This window comes from Musa acuminata, chromosome BXJ1-4, assembly GCF_036884655.1.
Source record: "Musa acuminata AAA Group cultivar baxijiao chromosome BXJ1-4, Cavendish_Baxijiao_AAA, whole genome shotgun sequence".
NCBI lineage: Eukaryota > Viridiplantae > Streptophyta > Magnoliopsida > Zingiberales > Musaceae > Musa > Musa acuminata.
Genome location: NC_088330.1, coordinates 31,221,227 through 31,245,543, shown reverse-complemented (window position 1 = coordinate 31,245,543; position 24,317 = coordinate 31,221,227). Strand labels below are relative to the sequence as shown.

General features: G+C 36.8%; 2 protein-coding genes across 2 annotated transcripts; both read left to right on the top strand.

Annotated features, from left to right (window-relative positions):
* Positions 1–13,787: 13,787 nt before the first annotated feature.
* Positions 13,788–17,276, top strand: LOC135672511 (MDIS1-interacting receptor like kinase 2-like). The gene is made up of 2 exons (XM_065180992.1): positions 13,788–16,535; positions 16,722–17,276. The coding sequence occupies exon 1, from the start codon at positions 13,811–13,813 to the stop codon at positions 16,070–16,072; it is 2,262 nt and encodes a 753-aa protein (XP_065037064.1). The 5' UTR covers positions 13,788–13,810; the 3' UTR covers positions 16,073–16,535; positions 16,722–17,276.
* A 1,142-nt stretch (positions 17,277–18,418) lies between these two features.
* Positions 18,419–22,621, top strand: LOC135652747 (MDIS1-interacting receptor like kinase 2-like). Its single transcript, XM_065173963.1, has 2 exons — positions 18,419–21,512; positions 21,744–22,621. Exons 1-2 carry the CDS (start codon positions 18,713–18,715, stop codon positions 22,103–22,105), a joined length of 3,162 nt encoding a protein of 1,053 aa, XP_065030035.1. The 5' UTR covers positions 18,419–18,712; the 3' UTR covers positions 22,106–22,621.
* Positions 22,622–24,317: the final 1,696 nt, after the last annotated feature.

The window sequence follows — 24,317 nt, the reverse complement described above, 5'->3', positions numbered from 1 at the left end:
CAAATATGTTGACAAAGTCTTTGCCTAAGGAGAAGCTTGAAGTATGTAGGCGAAGAGCGGGCTTAGTATAGCCCACCATATGAGTTGGAGGGGGAGAATTGTTGGGATCAACCCATATATGGGCTTTGACCATATGATTTGGACAGTCAGCCCAAATCTGATTTATTAAAAAAAATGAAAAGAAAAAGAATCAGACGTGCACAATGAGGCCAACGAAGGAACGGTGCGTGCAACGAACGGTTACAATACACAGGGAGAGAAAAGAGCAGAGAGAGAAAGAGAAAATAGACCATTAGGATTTTGAGTTTTTCTACTTGACGATCAGTGGCCAAACTTTATCAGTTTTAACCCAAATTATATATGAAAAATCCTTACAATAATCTCTACAATCCTAACGGTGCTGATTTATAATTTACCATCTCTAAGGTACTTTTCTACTATACCCACTTTGTGAGACATAAAATTCTCTTTATGATGATGATATGTTATTCTTGAGCCAAGATATATAATCTTGAGGTTATTTTGATCCTCTTGATATTTTAGAGAAGACTTATTATAAATATGTTATCATTATTAGTGATAGTGGAAGTTTGAAGTGGACTACGGTCCCGTGATTTTTCCTGCATTGGGTTTTCTACATAAAAATTTGGTCTCACTTTGTGATTAATTTATTGCTCTACTGGTTATGCTACTTTGGTTGATATATGCTTTTGATATCAAGTTGATATTTTGATGAGGAACTCATTTTGATACACAAAGAGGGAAAAAGAATTATTCTGCTATAATAGGTTTTTCCCAACAAGAAGTGTAGTCTCCCCCTTTGACTGAAATCCCTATTCCAACACCAATTCCAGATCTTCCCAACGAGTCAATTACTAAATCAACCAAACTTTTAGTTGAGGTTCGGACCAACTAAATAAAATGGATTCGTAATTGGAAAATAAGATAAAATAGGAAAATTGGCTAGAAATAGAATCATACATGTGGTCTCCTTTCACAAAAAGTAACAATGAGGAGCTGATCCACTAAGGCATCTAATTCCCATCACTCAATGTATACAAGAGAAAATATGACCCTTCGGAATACATCATAACTTTTATGTCTCAAATGATGTTATTTGGAACCATCAACTCACTAATATGTTGAACTTTCCTAACAACCTTAAGGGGGAGTTGCACGTGAATAATTTGTTAAGCTCTCTGAGAGTCAATCTTCTTATTTGGGCAACTGACTAAAGAGTTTAAGCTTAACTTTATTAGTTATCAACTTTTAAAGAAGCCCACCACCTTTCTCCTAGCCATCACATAGGAAGATAGAGTTATATAGAAAATTTAATGATGAGGTTAACTTAATTGCTAATCCAACTCCATTTGTCCTCATCAATGCATACATTAGCGAACTCCAACTATCACTAAGTCATCACTAAGTCTCCGACCATATTCCTAGAGCTTTTATAAGAGGCAAACCATCGTATAGTAGTTGAGTCTATAATCACTGGAAATAGAAAGGTTGAGCTGAAAAAGACGACAAAGGAGGAAAGATCTTAGTAACAAAACCCTATGGAAAGGCCATGAAATGATAAACAGAAAGTGACCGATTACCACAATAAGATTTCACCTCACTTAACACCTCCCATATAGAGTTATTCATGCAAATCCCAAAAGAAGGGCTCTTACGGCACCATGCCCCATGAAAGCCCCATTGACAAAAAAAAAAGATAAAATACTGTCACTTCCATCAAGACCATGGACTTAATACTAAAGATTGCTATACCCAAAAGGAGCAAATTGAAGAGTTAATCAAAAGGAGTCATCTTCATAAGTTTCTACCTAAGATTCATAAAACATTATCGAGGCCCAAAGGCCCCATTGAGCGACAAATCAATATGATCATTGAGAGCCAATCGCGAGTGCTAGTAGTTCATCTACCCAAAAATCCTATGCAAGAGATTCGATCATAATTGAGACCAATCAATTATGTTCAAGGAATAGGATAAGCACCCAGACCCAAAACATGATGATGCATTGGTAATCTCCATCGGGATCACTAATGCATTAATGAAAATGATCATGATCGACACTAGAAGCTCAATAAATATACTCTACTATGATGCTTTTCAAAAAATTAGTCTATCTACCAAGGATCTATAACTGATCTCCTCAACCTTTACTGGGTTCTTAAGGGACTCCATCACTTCGCTAGGGACCATAGATCTTTACGTCATCTTCAAGTCTGACAATTGCTCAAAAACTATAAAGACCAAGTTTTTGATGGTTGACCTTCCGTCTACATATAATGCCATCATAGGGTATCCCTCGCTTAATCATATATGAGCGGTAGTATCAACCTACTACATGACATCAAAAAATTTCACTAGCTCAGGAGTGACAGAGCTAAGAAGTGATCCCAAAGAGTCAAGACAATGCTATTTGATGTGGATCAACTTGTCTAAGAGAATAGCTCACCCTATACAACAAATGGACTCTAGAGATCCATCCCCAACATCCTCTCATCTCCAAGAAGGAGCCATAGGAAGAAATTTTCTTAGACCTTGAGCGGCCAAAACATACCGTCAAGACAACCACTATCGATTCTGTATATTGAGCAACTTATCATAAGCCTTGAAGATTTTCTCTAAATCAACAAGTAGTAGTCGAAGAAGAAGTTAGCAAGTTGTTAAATGCTGATTTTATTCATGACATCTACTATCATAAGTGGTTTGCAAATCTAGTCCTTGTTAAAATAAATAATAAAAAATGAAGAATGTGTATTGATTATACTGATTTTTTCTAAAGGATAACTTTCCTCTCCTTCCAATAGACCAATTGGTCGACTCGACCTATAGTTATGAATTATTAACTTTCATAGATGCTTTTTCTAGATATGATTAGATAAAGATGGTGCGAGAAGATAAAGAGTACACTGCCTTCATTATTAACAAAGGTTTGTACTGCTACAAAGTAACACTATTTGAGCTAAAAAATATTAGAGCAACTTACCAAAGAACAATCAACAAGATATTCTAACACCAAATTAGATGGAAAATAAAGGTATATATTGATGACATGCTAATGAAGAGTCGTGTTGCAAGCACCTATCTCTCTAACTTAGGGAAAACATTTGTGACTATTAAAAAATTCTAAATATCATTGAATCCTATGAAGTGTGCCTTCGATGTGAGTTTTAAAAGATTTTTAGGTTTCATGATCCGTTAACGGAGAACATATGCAAACCCTAAGTAGGGCTAGACCATCATTAACATGAGGCTCTCAGACTCAATAAGAGAGGTTCAGTAGCTAACGGGCTGGATCACCACATCGAGCCACTTCTTATTTACGATAAGCAATCAATGTTTATTATTCTTTAAGACTTTAAAGTGATTGAAGGATTTTTAATGAATCGAATAGTGCCAATGTCATTCGACCAGCTCAAAGCCTATTTGACAACTCCACCTTAACTCTCTAGTCCTTTCCCTGGAGAGGAATTATGCCTATACTTGGCAATAACTTCGATGGTTGTAAGCTTAGTATTAATATAGGAAAAAGATCGAGTCTAAGACTAATATACTATACAATCATGTACTTCATAAAATATAAACTCGATATTATAACTTCGAAAAGCTAACTTACATATTAGTGCTAGTAGCAAGGAATCTCTGCCTATACTTTTAAGCTCATCATGTTATTATCATGACAAACAAACCAATGCATCAGATCCTCTCAAAGCCTGATGCAACTTGGAGACTCCTTAAATAGGTAGTGGAGCTTAGCGAGTTTGATATCTCTTACAAACCATAGATCGCCATCAAGGCTCAAGCCTTGGCCGATCATGGTAAAAATGACTTTTGTTGAAGAGGCTTCGCAGGAGCTCCAATGCTAGACCTTCTATGTGAATAGCTCTACAACGTCAACAATCGAGGGGAGTTATGAGCATGCACTCTGTTTTAATTTCAAAGTGACTAATAATGAGGCAAAGTATGAGGCTCTACTATCTAGTCTAAAACTCAATAAAGGAATGAGGATCTAAAGCCTGAAAATTTATAGTAAATCCTTATTGATTATCAACCAAGTCAATGGTATATATGAGGCCCGTGATTCTATCATATCCTTATATCTTATGGAGGCAAAGCAAATGATAACTAACATCCCATCATTCAGTATTGAACAAGTCCCCTAAAGAGACAACATAGCAGTAAATGCATTATCTAAGATATTCTCTAGAAACCATGTATGCCCATCAAAAAAGGTGATCTTAAAAGTTCTAGGGAGCATAAACAAAAGTCAAATAATGACTACTTGTATTGTAGACATCTTAAAATATCTTATGATTGAAACTCTCCCATATAATCCAACTAAGAAAAGAAAAGTATGAAGACAGCAAGCATGATATTGCATCCTTGACGGTGTATTTTATAGTTGATCAATATCGCGACCACTACTATGATGTCTACACCCTACCAAGCATCTCTCCTACTATCTAAAATTTAGGAGGCAACTTGCGAATAGCACATTGGGGGAAGATCCTTGGCCTTCAAAGTTCTTCACAAGGGTATTACTAGCCAACTCCCAAGTACGATGTAGTAAGATACATCTAACGCTGTGATAGATGTTAACGTAATGCTCAAGTTTAAAGACTCCCAACAATGGAATGAACCTTGATAGATTCATCTTATCCCTTTGCATAATGGGGGCTAGATATTTTAGGATATTTTCTATCTACTTCAGGCTAAAGGAAATGTCTATGGTTGGAGCTGACTACTTCATCAAATGGGCAGAGGCTAAACCTATGACATCGATCATAGAAAGATAGGTGGAGGGATTTATGTGTCATCTCTCGATTTAGAGTTCCTAAAGCACTGATTATTGATAATAGGATATAGTTCAGTAATGTCAGGTTCAAAGAATTTTATGACATCTTTGGGGATCCAACTAAAATTCAATTCGATGGCTTGTTCTTAAACCAATTGTCAAATCGAAGTCACCAACTGAGCAATCCTTGAAGGCTTATTAAAAAAAATTTATGAAGCCAAAGGTATTTGGGTGAATGAGCTACCAAATATTTTATTTTATGAAACTAACATATAATATCCAAGTACTCATCATGTATATCATAAATCAACTATCAAATCTATGTTATATTGTTAAATATGTGAGTTGATCTATAAATATTTTTAACAATATATAATATAATATAAGTCATAATTTAAAGTCCTATAAGAAATATATTGATTGTTTGATATGGATTTTGAATGTTGTTGTAAGGATATATCTTTATAGGATGATGATCGGATACTCATCCATTTGGTCGTCGGTGTGTGGTGGTACCATGACGGCAAGGTCACGGTCAAGCAACCATGCACGAGGAGGAAAAGAGAGAAAGGATGTTGGAAGAAAAATATAAAAGAGAGAGAGAGAAAGAGAGAGATGTGCAACCCGTGAGAGGAAGAGAAGAAGATACGTAAGAGAAAAGTATGTGAACAGTAAAGAGAAAGGAGAGAGAAAGAAGAGGAAATGAAGGAAAAAAAAAAAGGGTTCCTGAGAGAAGTGAAAAAAAAAATGAAAGAGTCAGGAAGAAGACAGAAAGATAAATTAATGAGGATCGATAGAGAAAGAGAAAGAGATAAGGAAGTTAGAAAAAAAAAAATCTATCTTGCAAGAATAAAAGGAAGTAAACAGTAAATTATAAATTGTTGTTGCTATTGCTTTTGCCAAAACTGATTTGGAAGGTGTTTTCGTTTAAGCAAACTTCTTGTCATTTCAACGACAGTTTGATTCTTACGTTCAGCTACACTATTTTATTTCGATGTGTATGATGTTATCAATTCTCTGCGAATATCATTTTCTTCACAAAAAGAATTAAACTCATTAGATAAAAATCCAATCTCTATCTGTCCGAAGTATCTTTATGTATTTACCACTTTGCCTTTCTACAAGTGCCTTGAATTTTTAAAAATTATCAAATGTTTCAGATTTCAGTTTCAAAAAATATACCCAACTCATGCGACTATAATCATTAGTAAACAATAGAAAATATTGACTTCTACTAAATGATTTTGTATTCATAGGTCCACATAAGTCAGCATGAATTAATTCAAGACAATTAGATGCTCTCCATGCTTTTCCAACAGGAAATAATTTTTTACTTTGTTTGTCATAAATGAAACATTCACATACATCAAGTGTATTAATCTTGGACAATCCGAAAACCATTCTTTTTTTATTTAACAACCTTAAACCCATAATGTTAAGGTGTCCATATCTTAAATGTCATAAATTAAACTCATTCTTTTGAGTTGTGATAAGAGCATACTTTTCAATATTTGAATCATCAAGTGGAAACATCTTGTTTTGCATCATGCAAACATTTACCGTAATCAAACCAGGTATTTTATCTTTAATAGTGCATGAACCATCATCAAATATAACTGAATATCCATCATCTATCAATTGACCAACACTCAACAAGTTACGTGATAAAGTAGGAACAAAGAAAATATTATCAAGGTATTTTACCTTCCATTTATTTGTCTTCACCTCAATTGTTCATTTTCCTTTCACTTAGATTTGCTTGTTATCTCCAAGCCTAACTTTCAACTTATGAGTTTCTACAATATCTCTAGACATTGATTTTATGCTTGACACATGATTAGAACACCCACTATTTAGAAACCAAATATCATTTGAGATATCATTAACTTGTGAATGAGTCCTAAATAATTTACTATTTTCTTCATTTTCCTTCACATAGCCTGCTTGCTTTTCTCTTTTCCAGCAATCCACCTTCATGTGACCAAACTTTTTACAATAGTGATATTGAATTTCACTCGTATAATTTTTTTTATCATAATTTGATTGTCTTTGTTCATCATGCCCATCAAAGTGTCCTCTTTTTTTTCCTCTTACATTTCCTCTACCATGAAATCCTCCTCACGTCCTCTTCCTATTGATTTTTTGTCTTCTTTTGAAGTAGAACTCTCCCTTAACCTGAAATGCTTTCTTTTCACTTTTTTCAAGTGACCTGTTCAACCTTGCTTCATGTGCTTGCAAGAAACTCATTAGTTCATCAAATGAAAGTGTAGATAAATCTTTTGACTCTTCAATTGCAGCAACAATATGATTAAATTTCGGAGTTAAACTTCTCAAAACTTTTGCAACAATTATATGATCAGGAAGATGTTCACCATAAGATTTCATTTGACTAACAATTTCAATCACTCAAGAAAGAAAATCTTACATCGATTCATTGTTTTTCAAGAATAAAATTTGAAACTCACGACGAAATGTTTGAAGTTTTACCGTAATCACCCTTGATAAGCCTTGAAATTCATTTTGAAGTATTAACAAAGCTTGTTTTGAGGTTGTCGCTGCTACAATTCTTGAGAAGATTGTCTCATGTACAGCTTATTGAATGAAGAACAATGTCTTTAAGTCCTTCTTTCTATTCTCCCTCAGCGTGATTTCTTCATCTGGATCCGCATATCCATTCTCTATTAAGTTTCAAAGATCTTGAGACTCGAATAGAGTCTTCATCTTGATACTCCAAAATTCATAGCATTTGCCCGAGAAGATATGAATAAGGGGTTGAGATATGGAATTATCATTGAAAGTCATAATACCCTGTTTAAATTGAAACTTAGCTCTGATACCATAAATATTGGGGATTAAGGAGTAAGGAAATAATAAAAACATAATAGTACGATATTAGTAAAAAGAATCTTTTCGATCAAGAAAATCAATGTAGTATTTAAAACAAGATGATTGACATAGAACACTTACAAGATATTCCCAAGTATATTCTCCTTCTATCTTACTTCATGAACTATGGTCCTATTTATAGAACCTAGTGGTAACTACCTCACTCCACTATGTCACCCATGGTTGAGGTAATTATAGAAACTACCTTATAACTTCTAAATCATGGGTCACTTCTTGAAACATACCTAAAACTACCTAGAACATGATAACTAGATAACTACTACGAATCAATTCTTAAAGAGAAGTAAAAATAAAAAATAAAAGAGTCTAAGAAGAAGACAGAAAGAGAAATTAACGGGGATCGGTAGAGTACCGATCAAGAGAAAGAGACAAGAAAGTTAGGAAAAAAAAATCTATAATGCAAGAATAAAATGAAGTGAACAGTAGAAAAGGAAAATCATATATTTATATATAAAAAGCTTGATCGCCTTGGCGACTCTCAGGCTTCTCTTGGCAGATGACGAAACAGCAAAGAGGCGGAGAGGAGATTATGATGTTGCAACCTTGCAGCGTAGGTGGTGGTGTAGGCCACATGGTGACATACGGAAAGTGCCAATCATGTTCCGAGTATGATGGGATCAGTAGGTTGGAGAAAAAAAAAGAAAGAAAATTTCGTTGCTGTCACTCAACCACAGATTGTGGGCGACGAAGGGAAGAAGAAATTATAGAAAAAAAAAAAGTTAAAGCAAAGGAGAGAAAAGTCAAATAGGAAGAAGAACAAGATCGAGAGATTAAAATTAATAAATAAATAAAGGGAGAAAGAAAAGAGAAAATTATAAGGAAAAAATAAATTAAATAATGCATTTATTGTAAGATTTCATATAAGATTTTAATTTATATATCTCATATGATATAGGAAAAGAGGAAGGATTCTCTGATGTCGGATTTATAGGCCAAGATCTAGATAAGTATTCGAACAACTCCGTCTAATCTATTTTCGAAGTAATGAAAAAAAAAAAATATATATATATATATATATATATATTATTGAATTATGTGATTTTTATTGATTTCTGAAATACTTTATTATTCAAAAATATTAAAATATTTATTATACATGTTTGCAATCATTAAAAATGTATATGTTTGTTTTACAAATATTATTTGAAATAAGTATTGGCCTACAAATTATTTTATGGTAAAAAATATTATGGAATTATTTTTGAAAAATGTTATATGTTTCTGTCAAATGTTTTATAAAAATTCATTCAAAAGTTTGACATATGATTTGTAACGTTTCAGATTGTTTGGTGTGGTTATGATCTGAACCACACTAATGGGGGTAAAATATTAGTATTTGTTAGAAACCAGATTCTTCTAAGTCCTGACATAGGGAAACATGTGTTATCTATATCATGGGGTTAAATATGATTCTAGACATTGTCAGCGGATATAGTATAGCCATAGCTGTCGTTACTAAAATTATATATATATATATATATATATATATATATATATATATATATATATATATATATATATATATATATATATATATTATATGACCTTAGCTATTTATATATTACTTTGAAAAAAAAATTATTTGAAAGTTATTCTATTATAAGCATATCATTTGCACGATATATAAATCTCAGTTTTGATTAGCTTATGTTATGATTTCTTTATATAAATTTTTTTTCTATGCAGTTATTTATTGGAAACAAGCACTAATTGAAAAGTGACTTATAAGTTTTGATAAAAAGATTTATTCTTTTATATTAGTTTTGTTGGTACGTGAGTTATGGGTGCTTACTAAGCTATTGTACCCTTGTGCTTGAATATTTTAGAAATCGAGGAGCAAGTCATTAGTGGATATGCTTGGAAAAACTTATTAAGGTATTTAATTTTTTATTATTATATTGATATGCATATTATGAATATGTAAGATGAATGTTAGACTTTTATTCAATTGTGTAAATTTGGGATGATAAATGAATTGTATAGTTTTGGCATTGCTTTTCTCTTAGGGAAGCGTGCGGAGATTGCGAGGTTATACCGCTCCGCAACTTTTCGCTAGGCTGAAAGCCTTACAGAAAGGTTTGATCTGTGTGTTTTCTTGTTGAGTTTCTGCTACTTGTAGAGTTCTTTTGAATTATAATCTTGAACCATAAATTCTATCTATGTTGCTGTTGTTGCAGATTTGGGTTTGTCAATCTTGAAGCAACTCATTAGGTCAGTTTCGTGTAATCAAACCCGGACCCGATCCTTTAGGTTGGTTCGAATCAACCTAAGAAATCTTCATCGAGATGAAGTTGTATGTACAAATAACAAAACAATTATGTGCATTGCCACCACAAGATGGATGTAATTAGTAATATCTGCCAGATTGTTAGGTGGGTGCAGATGAGTACTACGAGTTAGGAACTATTTGCATGAAAGGTGAGTACATTTTATCGAGCACTTATCAATTTCCTTATCTCTGTGATCACCACAATAAAAATGGCATCTCAACGATACAGATGTTGTGTCTCTACCACCTTACTGTCGCTACGACAACTCTCTCCTTTTCTTGTTCTTTTAACAACAGCTCCACTCAGAGAGAGAGAGAGAGAGAGAGAGATCTACCCTCCAAGTTGGGCGATTGCTCGCGTTCGTTGGTAAGTCCCTTGACTCATTGAGTTAAGTTATACAGGATTCCAGATTCAAATAATAATAATAATTATTTATTTATTGGTTCGTTGTCGTCGACGTCGTCGTCGTCGTCGTCGTCGACGTAGTCGTCGTCGTCGTCGTCGTCGTCGTCGTCGTCGACGTAGTCGTCGTCGTCGCAATTGACTATGTTGATTTCAAGGGAGGGGAGTCGACACACATGGATCATCACATCCTTCAATCTTCTCTTATCCCAACGTCAAGATGCATGCCAAAGCCAATTAATTGCCAAGACGAATTCATATTCACTTGATAAATTAAAGCTGACGTCAATTGGGTTCACTTTGTTATAATGCCAGAGTCAAGTCTTAGGTTAAATCTAAGCTCTAATGCCATTGTTTTGCCAAGCCATTAGTGTCCGATCCGAACTTAGTACAACCCTGCCAAAAAAACTAATATAGAAGTCTTCTTAGTCATTTTTATTTCTAAATCAATATGAATGTCTAATTAAAATTTTATTTTTTATAAATAAACTGATTACCATTAGATTTTGAGTTTCATAGCATCAGTTATATTATTATTAAATAAACTTATAGTACTTAAGTAAAGATATAAAAATAATAAAAATTACTCCAACGATAGTATCAGTCTTATATATCGAGGATCGGACCGATTCATCCTATAAATCGGTGCATATAATGTACTCGAGTATTTTTCTGAAAAATATGAATAGGGCACATCTCTTTTCAAAGAGAGAATTTTTATGACAATTAGTTCCAAGTTATTTCTTAATCAAACTAAAATGAATGAGTTTTTTTTTTGGGGGGGGGGGTTTCGTTTCGTTCTATTCCTAAATAATTAAATGAAAGAGTTAATTAGATGGCTCTATTCCAACCCACTTTTAATTAATTTGAAACAGCTAGTTCATTTCGTCATGACTTTTACCGCTTTCTTCGTCTTTCTCTTGAAAGACTTGTATAAAAACTATCAAAAGGTTTTTTATATTCCATCATAGATTCCCTTCATTCCCTCCTATAAATAGAGTTGTGAACAGAAAATATATAATAAAATATACATTTCTTAATTCTCACATAAACGTGAATGGTGTGAAGACTAAAGAGAAATAGAACCATCAACCGTTAAATGTAGGAGTCATCGTCTTCTGGCAACGATGAGGTGACACAACATTAAATGTCCACATCAAAGAAATGGCTCTCTCGGATTTTTCTTTTTCTTTTTTTTTTTTCTGTCGAGAATTCACCAAAGAAATGGCCCTCTCGGATTTTTCTTTTTCTTTTTTTGTTCTGTCGAGAAACACTAATATATCCACATTAATTTTTAATACAGCAACGTACAAACAACCACAACTATCCAATTGGTGCTCCATCTTTTCTTTGCTTTTTTTTTTTTTTTGACTCCGAAACTATGTCTTAGTCTAAGAATATTGGACAAGGAGTGTGGAAGATTGCTAGCTGGCAACGTGCATAACACGGTATAGAAGTAATCACTCACCCACTCCGCCCCATTGCTAACATCGCAACTGTTAGATGGAAAGAAAGTGAACGGCGAGTAATGCTCATTAAATCCAATATAAAGACGTTTTCATCGGCGAGTAATGCTCATTAAATCCAATATAAAGACTTTTTCATGGGCGAGTATCGCCTACCATGGTCTCCATCAATCTCCGCTTGTTCGTATTGACATGGTGCATTCTCTATCGTTCTTCGTCGGTCTACGTGCTTGATCATATTAGCCTAGTGTATTCTCCATCATTTTCTATTGGTTTCCACCACGCTTGGTCTTATCGGTTTAATATGTTTTCCATTATTCTTTGTCAATATTCATCATACCTAATTATGTTAACTCAATGCATTCTTCATCAATCTCTACCACGTTTGGCCATGTTGATCTTATAAGTATAAAATATTATTATTATACAAAAAAATTTAATCCCAAAATCTAAAATTAAATAATAATAGATTTCTAAATTTATAATGTGTACCTTTGAATATTATTCAAAAAATCTTTATCTGATTTTAATTGTACCATCGTCGGATTTGAAAATTATAACAATATCAATTTGCAAGAAAAACTAGATGTGTTTTCTCTTCTCTTTCTATCCTTCACATGACCACTATAATTAATAGATTTAGGGACAAAGGAATATGAGAAAATATCTGTAATTTTTCATTGACCGGTTCACGTGATTATAGGGAAATGAGAAAATATTTATAATTTTTTAATAATTTTACATATCTACACATTTATGTATCATCTATATATTATGTATATAGTTCCTATAATGTCTTATCTATTTATAGGTGAGAGTAGAGAAAGTTATGATAAGTAATTAGGAGAGTATATCCTATCAAGATCATCTCATAAGGAATTTTATCGTAATTAGACTTCCTTTCTATTAGTTAATAATCATAATTAGAATATAATTATATCCATAATATATCTTATCAAATTAGATAGGATAATATAATCTAACATTCTTTCACTTTGCCCATTAATTGATAAGATACAAAATAATTTAAAATAAAATAAAATTTATTTAAAAATAATTTTATCTAATTGGATTTTGAATTTTGAAAATAATTTATACACATACAAATTTAAAAAAAAGTCAATAAATATAATAATAATATATTAAGTATGATTAGCAATATGAATCATACCGATTATACATTATCAATATTATGCTTCGTATCATAATAATATTAATTTTTTTTAATATAATTTAAAATGATCTTTATAATTTATCTAAGATAGTTCTATCATTATATTTAATCATAATATATACACACAAATACAAATAAATAAAATATAATTAAGTAACAGCCATCTTAATTCGTACGGCGAAAAACTAATTCTTTTCGTTGAAAGATTTGTATACTTATAGGATGTGGTCAAGTCAATGGTGTCAAACCTCAAGAGAAATAGAATCATCAACCATTAAATGTTCTTGGAATATTTCTCTTCTGGACAGGCGCACAAATCAATCATCCAACAGTGAGGTGGCACAACATTAAATGTCGACAGCAAAACGAAGACTTCAACCGATGATCATAGGCACTAACAAGAGACTGGATTCACCAAAGAAATGGCTATTTCCGATCACTCGTCTTTTTTTTCCTTCGAGATACACAAATATTTCCACATTATACAACCACAATTATTCGATTGGTGCTTCATCTTTTTTGTCCTTTTCTGCTGACACCGTAAACTAAGTCTCGCTCTAAGAACATTGGATAAGGCCTGTAAAAGCCTTCTAGGCAACGTGCATAACACGACATGAATTCACCACACATTCTCTCCGCTCCATTGCTACTATAGCAACTGTTGGATGTAAATGTATAGACATTATTTTCACAGGGGAGTATCGCCTATAAAAGTTCCCTCATCTCTTTGCCCAAACGCACGACAAAAAGTTCTGCAATCCTTTCTTAAGCTATATTACGATCATGGCATGTAAACTACGCAGAAGTTCTCTCTCCACCACACTACTCCTACTAGTTTTTCTCTCTCCTTTTGTTGTTCTTGTAAGAGCAGCTTCAGTGCTGGGGTCCCAAGGGAGAGCTCTACTCCATTGGAAGTCCACACTCCGAAGTCCGCAGTTGCTCGCGTCCTGGAACGTCGACTCCAGTCCATGCAATTGGACTGGGGTTGCATGCAACACCGCACGCAATGGGCGCTTGGTCATCTCCGAGATACAGCTGCCAAATATGAGCTTAGCAGGGCCACTCGATGCTCTTAATTTCTCGGCGTTCCGATCGCTTGCCAATCTCAACCTCAGCTACAACCAGCTGAACGGGAACATTCCCCCTACCATTTCGGCTCTCTCCAACCTCGTATCTCTTGATCTGACTGCCAACAGGTTCACTGGAAGAATTCCTGTAGAGATTGGTTCCATGAAGGCGCTTCAGTTCCTAAATATTAGCGAGAATCAGATAAGTGGTCCTATACCTCCGTCTCTGAGCAACCTTAGTAGGCTTACAGAAATGCAACTAGAAATAAATAATATTTCGGGTGTCATCCCGGAGGAGTTGGGGAGACTTAGAAAGTTGACCTACCTTGCTCTCTGGACAAACCAACTCAGCGGTTCCATCCCTCCTAGTTTAGGAAACTTGACAAACCTCAACATGTTGGACCTCTCTCAAAATCAATTATCGGGATTCATTCCTAGAGAACTAGGAAACCTAATAAACCTAGTGCACTTCTCGCTCGCTAATAATAGCCTAACAGGTCCCATCCCTTCATCGGTGGGAAATCAGAGCAAGTTGGAGATCCTTGTCCTTTGGATGAATGAATTGTCAGGTTCTATGCCTCCAGAAATTGGAAAGCTGCACCAACTCACTACCTTGGCTCTCCAAATTAACCAGCTCTCGGGCCAAATCCCACCATCACTTGGTAACTCAAGGAACCTCATCGATCTACGCTTATACGATAACCAATTGTCTGGTCCTTTGCCTCCGGAGATGAACAACATTACAGGTCTGGCTACTTTTCAATTGAGAAATAATAACTTTTCTGGTTATTTGCCTCCAGCGATATGCAAAGGAGGAGCCCTATGGTTCCTCTCTCTGGGCAACAACAGCTTCCAAGGTCCCATTCCCGCAACATTGAAGAATTGTACGAGCCTCAAGAATGTTCGTCTGCATCATAATCAACTGACCGGGGATGTATCTGAACACCTTGGGGTATATCCCAATCTTTGGTATTTGGATTTAAGCTTCAATAGATTGTCGGGTGCAATCTCATCAGACTGGGGAAGATGGCACAATCTGGAGTCATTAAGAATCTCAAATAACAATATCACCGGAGTTGTACCATCAGAACTTGGACAGCTATCAAAGCTGGAAGAACTGGACCTTTCTTCAAACTACTTCCAAGGAGAGATCCCGAGGAGCTTGGGCAACCTGGCTCATCTTTATAACTTCAACCTGAGCAACAATCAACTTATTGGAGAGATACCAGCAGAGCTGGGAAGGATGTCCAACCTTGAACTTCTTGATCTGTCGAGAAACGGCTTGACAGGAACGATACCATATCAGATAGGAAATTGCATGAACCTCCAATTGCTGAAGCTTAACAACAACAACCTCAGCGGAAGCATTCCTTTTGAGATAGGCAATCTGGTGTGCCTTCAATACGCACTCGACATCAGCCATAACTCATTGACAGGGGACATACCAACGCAATTCGGTAAATTGTTGATGTTGCAAAATTTGAATCTATCACACAATGGCTTGACGGGTAATCTTCCATCAACTTTTAGGGATATGCGTAGCATGTTCATCATCGATGTCTCATACAATGAATTGGAGGGTCCAGTTCCCGATAACAAGCATTTCCAGGAAGCTCCAGTAGAGTGGTTTGTCCACAACAAAGGTTTGTGTGGGGTTGTCAAAGGTTTGCCTCCATGTGCTTCATCTACTGCAAATGAACACCACGGAAGGAAGCATCACACAGTTATTTTCTTATCTATTGTTGCATCTATGGTCGTCTTACTTCTCTTGCTTGCGTTCGTCGGAATTGCTTTGCCATTCCAGAAGACGAAGAAACACACAGTGCAAGCTGTCAATAATCCCATCAAACAGGGTACATTCTCTGTTTTGAATTTTGATGGAAAAGTTGCATACAAGGATATCATCGAAGCAACAGAAGATTTCGATGAGAAGTACTTGATCGGAACCGGTGCATATGGCAGTGTTTATAGAGCATAATTATCAAGTGGAGAGGTGCTAGCAGTGAAGAAAATTCACCTGTCCGAACACGAGAACACGGTGGACGAGCAACCCTTTCAGAATGAGATAGAAACTCTTACTCGAATCCGACATCGCAATATTGTCAAGCTTTACGGATTCTGCTCCTCTCCTCACCACAAGTTTCTCGTGTACGAGTACGTGGAGAGAGGGAGTTTGGGATCCGTCCTCAGAATCGAAGCAGCAGCAGCAGAATTGGACTGGGTGAAGAGGGTGAACATTGTCAAAGATGTGGCTCGTGCTCTCTCCTACATGCATCATGATTGTGTTCCACCTATCGTTCATCGAGATGTAACCAGCAACAATATTCTACTGGATTCAGAATTCAAGGCTTGTGTTTCTGACTTCGGCATTGCTCGACTCCTGAATCCAGATACCTCAAACTGGAGCATGCTTGCCGGCACGCATGGTTACTTGGCACCAGGTAACATTTTGATTAATATTTTGTAACTCCATACGAAGATTTCTTGACATGTTATGGTATTTTAGAATCGTAGATTGTTGTTTCAGTAAAAGTGCAAATGTCCCTATTGCGTTGACTCTTAACTTTCTAACTAGAGGACATACTTCTGTATCAAGGAAGTTTGATCATCGATCTTCTTGTCTGTAGAGCTCGCTTATACAATGAGACTGACCACCAAATGCGATGTGTATAGTTTTGGGGTGATCACACTCGAGTTGCTAGTGGGAACTTACCCAGGAGATATCATTTCTACCCTATCATCTTCCTCCGGCCAAAGCCTGTTTGTGAAAGATATATTAGACCAGCGTGTATCACTTCCGGTTGACCAAGTTGCAGATGAAGTAGCTGCAGCTTTAACATTGGCGATCCATTGCGTTGACATCAACCCAGAAACTCGCCCGACGATGAAGCAGATCTTTGAAAAGTCATCGGCGCAGCCGAGCCCGGCATCTCTCCATGCATTGAAGTTTTCTGATTTGATGACTCGAGAAATATGATCAACCAAGTGGACTTCGCTTCCATCCGTTGCATCTTTTATTGGCCATTGAAAGGTTTGATCTGTGTGTAGTACATGGTTTCCTTGTCAAGCTTCTGTTGCTGGTAAAGTTCTTTGAGCGTTATATATGTTATTTGCTGTAATGAAATTTGGTATATATATGTTTATTGTGATATTAATGTATGTTCATATCTTTGTTGTGAATACTATGATGTGTATATATTTGTTGTTGTGAACTATTATGCATTACTGTTGTGAATATTGTTATGTTTACTATCAGCAATACTTATATATGTTTATTGTGATGTGATCGAGTGTTGTGAATATTGTTCATATCATGTATCGTTGTTGTGAAAGTTGGATGATTTCTTTGGTGTGTTCCTATGATGTGTACAATTGTGTATGCATATTTGTATCACTAATTACATGTTGTTGTGATCTTAGTAATGATATGCCAAAGATCAATGTTTACTATAATGTACCTTCTTGCATCCACTCAAGCTGATACTCTCTTAAACAATGTGATTTTGCTCTTAAGCACATATTTGTCTTCGTAACAAATATAATGCCCTCCTTCGCCAAGTTAATCTTACATGGTGGTCTCACATCAAGGTTAAATGGATTGATGATGGCGACTTCAACACTAAATACTACCATGCCGGGGTTGCCATTCGCAGCCATCAAAACCACATTAAACACCTTTAATGTCCAAAACCAAATTGTCCCGGACCAACACATCATGCATGTCCCTTGCCTTTTGTCTCATTCTATTATGACTTTTGGAATTAGGATCTTTATCCTTTTAAGCCTAACATATGGCCTAGTCTCATTGGTTGAGGCATTCTTGATAATAATGCCCACTCACATCTCTTTGCCTATTTCTCTATCGTTCAAATCTGGAATACTCTTTCCTCCATTGGCCTCGATAAATCTCACTATCAAGTTCCGTATCCATTGTGGATCAACCAAATCGAATCGGGATCCAACTCATTTGAAACGAACCATTGGGTAAGTTCAGCACGTCATCTCTACCCAACCTGATCTCGATAGCCATGAAATCATATATCTCTTTATGCATTAATAAATGACAATAGTTTTAACTGCACATTTGATTTATAGAAAGTCGACGTCTCAAATGGGATTCCGAATCTTGATCATTTGGCCGCACCTGCAGAAAATTAATCATCAGCAAAACTCTTCTTATTTTAATGTCACAAAAGCTATTCTTCTTTAACATTATAAAATGACTCCCAGTTGGCAGAAGGAATATGCTGAACTTGATAAGATCAGCTGACTTGACTCAGAAATCTACTGCTACAAAGTTTTTCTTGTGCTTCTTCTTATATGACATTGATTTCTCCAAGTAATAATATGAGTCCACTTTATGCTTTAACAAATGAAAAGTGATCAGTGGTGATGATCGAAAGGAATGGTTCTTAACCTTCCACCAAACTTTGCGGAGGGGACAGTATGAGAACGGGTGATACCATCCAGCTTTAGCCCCGCTGGTGAGGATGCTCGAGACTCAAATGTGTCCCACTCGGTTCCCGATAGTTCACATCCATCTCATACATTTTATATAAGGGGGCCCTTTGTTTGCTCGCAGTACAACATCCTCCCCCAGATTAGCTACACTGCAGTTATGGCATCCCAGCTGCACAACTGGCGGCTCCTCTCCACCACTCTCCTCCTCCTGCTGCTGCTCTCTCTTCATCTTGTCTCGGTGACAGCTTCACTCGGGTCACAAGCGAGAACCCTACTCCACTGGAAGTCCACCCTTCACGGCCAGCAATTCCTTGAATCCTGGAATCTCAGCTCTAATCCGTGCAATTGGACTGGAGTTACGTGCAACCTTACGCACAGAGGACGCCCTGTCATCACCGACATGTCCCTGCCGAACATGAGCTTAGAAGGGCCACTCGATGCTCTCAACTTCTCAACGCTGAGATCACTCGTCGGTCTCAACCTCTCCTACAACCAGCTCGACGGCGTCATTCCTCCGACCATCTCGGCTCTCTCCAACCTTGTATATCTTGATCTCATAGGCAACCGGTTCACGGGCAAACTCCCGGTCGAAATAGGCTCCATGAAGGCGCTCCAGTTCCTATATCTCAATAAGAATCAGTTAAGTGGTTGTGTCCCTCCATCCTTGGGCAATCTTACCGGGCTTCTGCACTTGCACCTGCGAGATAATCAACTTACAGGTTTCATACCTCAGGAGCTTGGAAGACTTCAGAAGTTGATGCATCTTACACTTGGGAAGAACCAACTATCTGGCTTCATCCCTCCCAGTTTAGGGAACTTGACGAACCTATACCAGTTGTCTCTCTATCAAAATCATCTCTCGGGATTCATCCCCAGAGAATTGGGAAATCTATTAAACCTTGTGCAACTTGGGCTCTTCAATAATAGTCTAACAGGTCATATCCCTTTCTTTATGGGAAGAAATCAAACTAAATTAGAGAAACTTTATCTTGGGGTTAATGAATTGTCAGGCTTTATCCCTCCGGAAATAGGAAATCTAAATGAGTTAACCCAACTTTTTCTGCCCGACAACCAAATCTCCGGGCCGATACCATCCACTTTCGGAAACCTGACCCAGCTCATGGGTATGGATCTCCATGACAACCAGCTTTTCGGTTCAATTCCTCCATCCCTCGGTAACTTAAGGAACCTCACTGACCTAAGCTTGTTCAATAATCGGTTGTCTGGTCGATTGCCTGCCGAGTTAAACAACATCACAGGTTTGACATCGCTTCTTTTGTCAGACAACTTCTTCTCCGGTGACTTGCCTTCAAACATATGCAAAGGAAGAACCCTACAGTATCTCTCACTGAGCAACAACAGCTTCAGAGGTCAACTTCCCGGGACCTTAAAGAACTGTACGGGATTGATCAGAGTCCGTCTCGAGCAAAACCAACTCACCGGGGATATATCACAACTTCTTGGAGTGTATCCACATCTTTCTTATATGGATTTAAGATTCAATAGGCTGTCAGGTGCACTCCCACCGGACTGGGGAAGATGGGACAATCTCACATTCCTGGCAATCTCAAATAACAACATCACCGGAGCCATTCCACCAGAATTCGGCAATCTAAAAGAACTACGAGAACTGGACCTTTCTTCCAACTACATACAGGGGGAGATTCCAAAGAGCTTGGGCAGGTTACCTCATCTCTACAAGCTGAACCTGAGCTGCAATCGACTCGGCGGAGAGGTACGAATAGAGTTTGGAAGGATGCCCGACCTTGAAATCCTTGATCTATCAGTTAACAGCTTGACAGGAAGAATACCGTCTCAAATAGGCATTTGTCTCAAGCTCCGCTCCCTGAAGCTTAATGGCAACAAGTTCGGCGGAGGAATTCCTGCAGAGATCAGCAGCCTGGAGTACCTTCAAGACGCATTGGACATCAGCCACAACTCACTAACGGGTGAGATACCCTCACAGTTCAGCAAATTTACGATGCTGCAAATTCTGAATCTTTCACATAATAATTTGTCCGGTGGTCTTCCATCTTCACTAAGTGCTATGATCAGCTTATTAATCATTGACGTATCATATAATGAATTGGAGGGGGCTGTGCCTGAGAGCCCAGTCTTCCGGAAAGCTCCGGCGAAGTGGTTTGTCCACAACAAAGGTTTGTGTGGGGTCGTCAAAGGCCTGCCTCCATGTCTTTCTTATACTGCAAGGAAAGATGATGGAAGCAAGCACCACAGAGCAATTATCTCAGCTATCATTGCTTCCGTGGTCGTCTTATTCATCTTACTTGTTTTTCTGGGAGCGTTTTCACTGTTCCAGAAGACCAAGAAACATTCCATGCCTTCCGAAAATAATGGCAACAAAGAAGGCATGACATTCTGTGTATTTAACTTTGATGGAAGATATGCATACAAGGATATCGTTGCAGCCACGGAGGATTTTAATGAAAAATACTGTATCGGAAGTGGTGCATATGGCAGCGTTTACAGAGCAGAATTAGCAAGCGGGCAGATGCTAGCAGTGAAGAAAATTCATCTGCAGGAAGACGAAACTACATCGAATGAGCAATCCTTTCAAAACGAGATACATACTCTTACTCAAATTCGACATCGAAATATCGTCAAGCTCTACGGATTCTGCTCCTCTGCTCGACACAAGTTTCTGGTGTACGAGTACATGGAGAGAGGAAGTTTGGGATCCCTCCTCAGAAGCGAAGCAGCAGCTGCCGAACTGGACTGGGTGAAGAGGGTGAACATTGTCAAAGATGTGGCTCGTGCTCTGTCCTACATGCATCATGATTGCGATCAGCCCATTGTTCATCGAGATATAACCACCAACAATATTCTGCTCGATTCAGAACTCAAGGCTTGTGTTTCTGACTTCGGTATTGCTCGACTCCTGAAGCCAGATTCATCAAATTGGAGCATGCTTGCCGGCACATATGGTTACTTGGCACCGGGTAAGTTTCTCCCCCGACGTCATATAGTAATACATTTTTTGCAAGTTAAAAGTCCATCAGCTTGTAGCTCATTTACATGAATTATTCATCAATCTAGAAATAGAAAACAGCAGTCGATTTACTGTACACGTAGTTATTCATCAATCAAGGCGCAAAGTAGCCTAACATAGCTGTCTTTTGGAGATCCTTCTACGATATAAGGTTTCCTCAGTTATCGGTTATTGTTTGCAGAGCTTGCTTATGAGATGAGAGTGACCACCAAATGCGATGTTTACAGTTTCGGAGTGGTCACGCTTGAGTTGCTAATAGGAGGACATGGGGAAGGACTCGTTTCCGTTCTGTCATTGCCTTCGTCGCCGAAAAACACGCTTGTGAAATATGTATTAGACCAGCGTCCATCACTCCCTACGACGGAGGTTGCAGACGAGGTAGCTGCAGTTTTGAGGTTGGCACTTTGCTGCGTGGAACATGACCCAGAGTCACGCCCAACAATGAAGCAGGTCTTTGGAACCCTATCGACTGTCAACACACTGCCGAGTCTCCCTTCTCTCGATGTGCTCAAGCTTTCTGACTTGATGAATGCTAAAATATGATCGACTATATGGACTCCCGTTCTCCGGCTGTGCCACCAAGTCAACAAGTCGGCTAAAGTAGGGGTTGTTGTTCACATCATATGACCATGCCTTTTTTGTAGTATGAAGCTGATGCTGTAGCGGAGGGCATGTGGTAAAGACCTGCCCATTCTGTAGTGATTAATTTCAATTCGCAGAAACAGGCTGACAGATTGAGAAAGTACTGAAGGTGTTTAATGGGTAAACGCATGCGACGACCAACATGATGCTGTGTGGCATAAAGAGCTTCCTAAAGATAATTTGCTCGACTTGAATTGACTTCACTCTCAGAGGTCCCATCTTACCTTTTGTGAAGCTGTAAAGCAGACAATGACTGCTTACAAGGCAAGGAGTCATCAGAGGAGGGAAAGAAATGTGAGATGAATTGTATGGTTGTGAAATCACTCCAACAAATCTAGTGACATGCAGTCATACACGTCCTTTTCTTCTTTCAATAAAGAAACGAGTATGTGTGTAACGTACCTTTTTTTCGTTGAATACGAAGCGGGTTCAACAGAAGAGTTTACTAAATCCAAGAAACTCGAATTGATAAGTATCGTGACACCCGTTGTTGGTCTATTGATTAAAGATATGATTCAAATTATATGATATGACACGACTTACTAGAGAGGAACTACATATCACACAAGTCAAGTGTAGACAAACCTCCTTTACAGGTAGGAGAAAGGAGATGAATCAAAAGGATAATCTCACATCACAGAATTGAAAAAATCAGATTGGTTTGATCTATAATTTAAAAGTTTAATTTTTTAGGTTAAATTGATGTATATTAATTTTGATTAGTTTAACTGAAACTCATCAATAATAGACTTTTTAATGATATTAGAACTAGTGTAACAACTTCTGAAAAATCAAGGATGGTACAATGTTACAATCATATAGAATATTTTTCATACAAATCAATCAATAATCAATTCACTCCTATGATATTCATAATCTGTTTAATATATTAATTACATTAAGAATGGATTCGTCACGCTTCTATTATACATCTGACAATTAAAAGATAATCATATGAGCAAATAGACAGGAAGCTCTCTACGATACGATTATCACGAATAAGATAAATCGTCTTCCCAAAATCAACTTACCTCTCACCATAGACAGGAAGCTCTCTAAACCCTTGCCTTAGACCAACTCTCCATAATAGTCCTCTGTGTCAACTTCACAAGTGTTGGGTTCAACCCGCTTCGACTATATGATTAGGTAGTCAACCCAAATCTGAATTATTAAAAAAAAAAGAAAAAAAAGAAAGAGACGTGCACAAATGAGGGCAGCGAACGAATTTGGCGTGCAACGAACGATTGCGGTGCACAATGAGAGAAAATAACAAAGAGAGAAAGAGAAGAGAGATAATTAGGATTTTGAGTTTTTTTGTTTTGATTCAAATTATATGTGAAGAATTCTTGTAGTAAGCTTTACAATCCTAACGGTGTTAATCTACAATTTATTCTCTCTGAGGTATTTTCTTGTTATACCCATTTTGTGAGATCTAAAATTCTCTTTTTGATGAAATTCATCCATGTGATGATTATATGCTATTATTGAGCCAAGATATATGGTCTTAATGTTATTATGATCCTCTTGTTATTTTAGAGAAGATTTATTGTAAACATGTTATATTATTAGTGATAGTGGAAGTTTGAAGTGAACTACGGTCTCGTGGTTTTTCCCGCATTGGATTTTTCACGTTAAAATTTGATCTCACTTTGTGATTGATTTATTATCCTACTGTTTATGCTGCTCTGGTGGATATGTGTTTTTGATATCAAGTTGGTATTTTGATGAGGAACTTATTTTGATACACAAAGAGAGAAAATAATTATTTCGCTTTAACAGGTCGGTGCTAGTTTTTTTTTCTTGTGTGATTGAAATGGAACAGTCAGATAGTATGATTAAATTGAACTTATCAAATTATTCCACTTAGAGGTGTATGATGGAAGATTTGCTCTATCGCAAAGATTTGTATAAGCCCATCAAGGTTAAAGATAAACCTTCTACTATAGAGGATGAGGAATGAGAGGTTCAACATAGAAAAACTATTGCTTATATTAGAAGATGGATGTATATAAATTTGCATGAGCATATTTCTGATGAAACCAGAGCTGATGTTGTTTGGCAAAAGTTAGAAAATCACTTTGCGAAAAAGACAGTGGGAAACAGAATTTCTCCT

What these genes read in the sequence shown, in the direction of transcription:
- LOC135672511 (XM_065180992.1), top strand. Translation starts at nt 13,811, where the DNA reads ATGGCATGTAAACTACGCAGAAGTTCTCTCTCCACCACACTACTCCTA.
- LOC135652747 (XM_065173963.1), top strand. Translation starts at nt 18,713, where the DNA reads ATGGCATCCCAGCTGCACAACTGGCGGCTCCTCTCCACCACTCTCCTC. An exon ending in ATATGGTTACTTGGCACCGG is followed by an intron (nt 21,513 to 21,743) that starts GTAAGTTTCTCC and finishes TATTGTTTGCAG; the next exon opens with AGCTTGCTTATGAGATGAGA.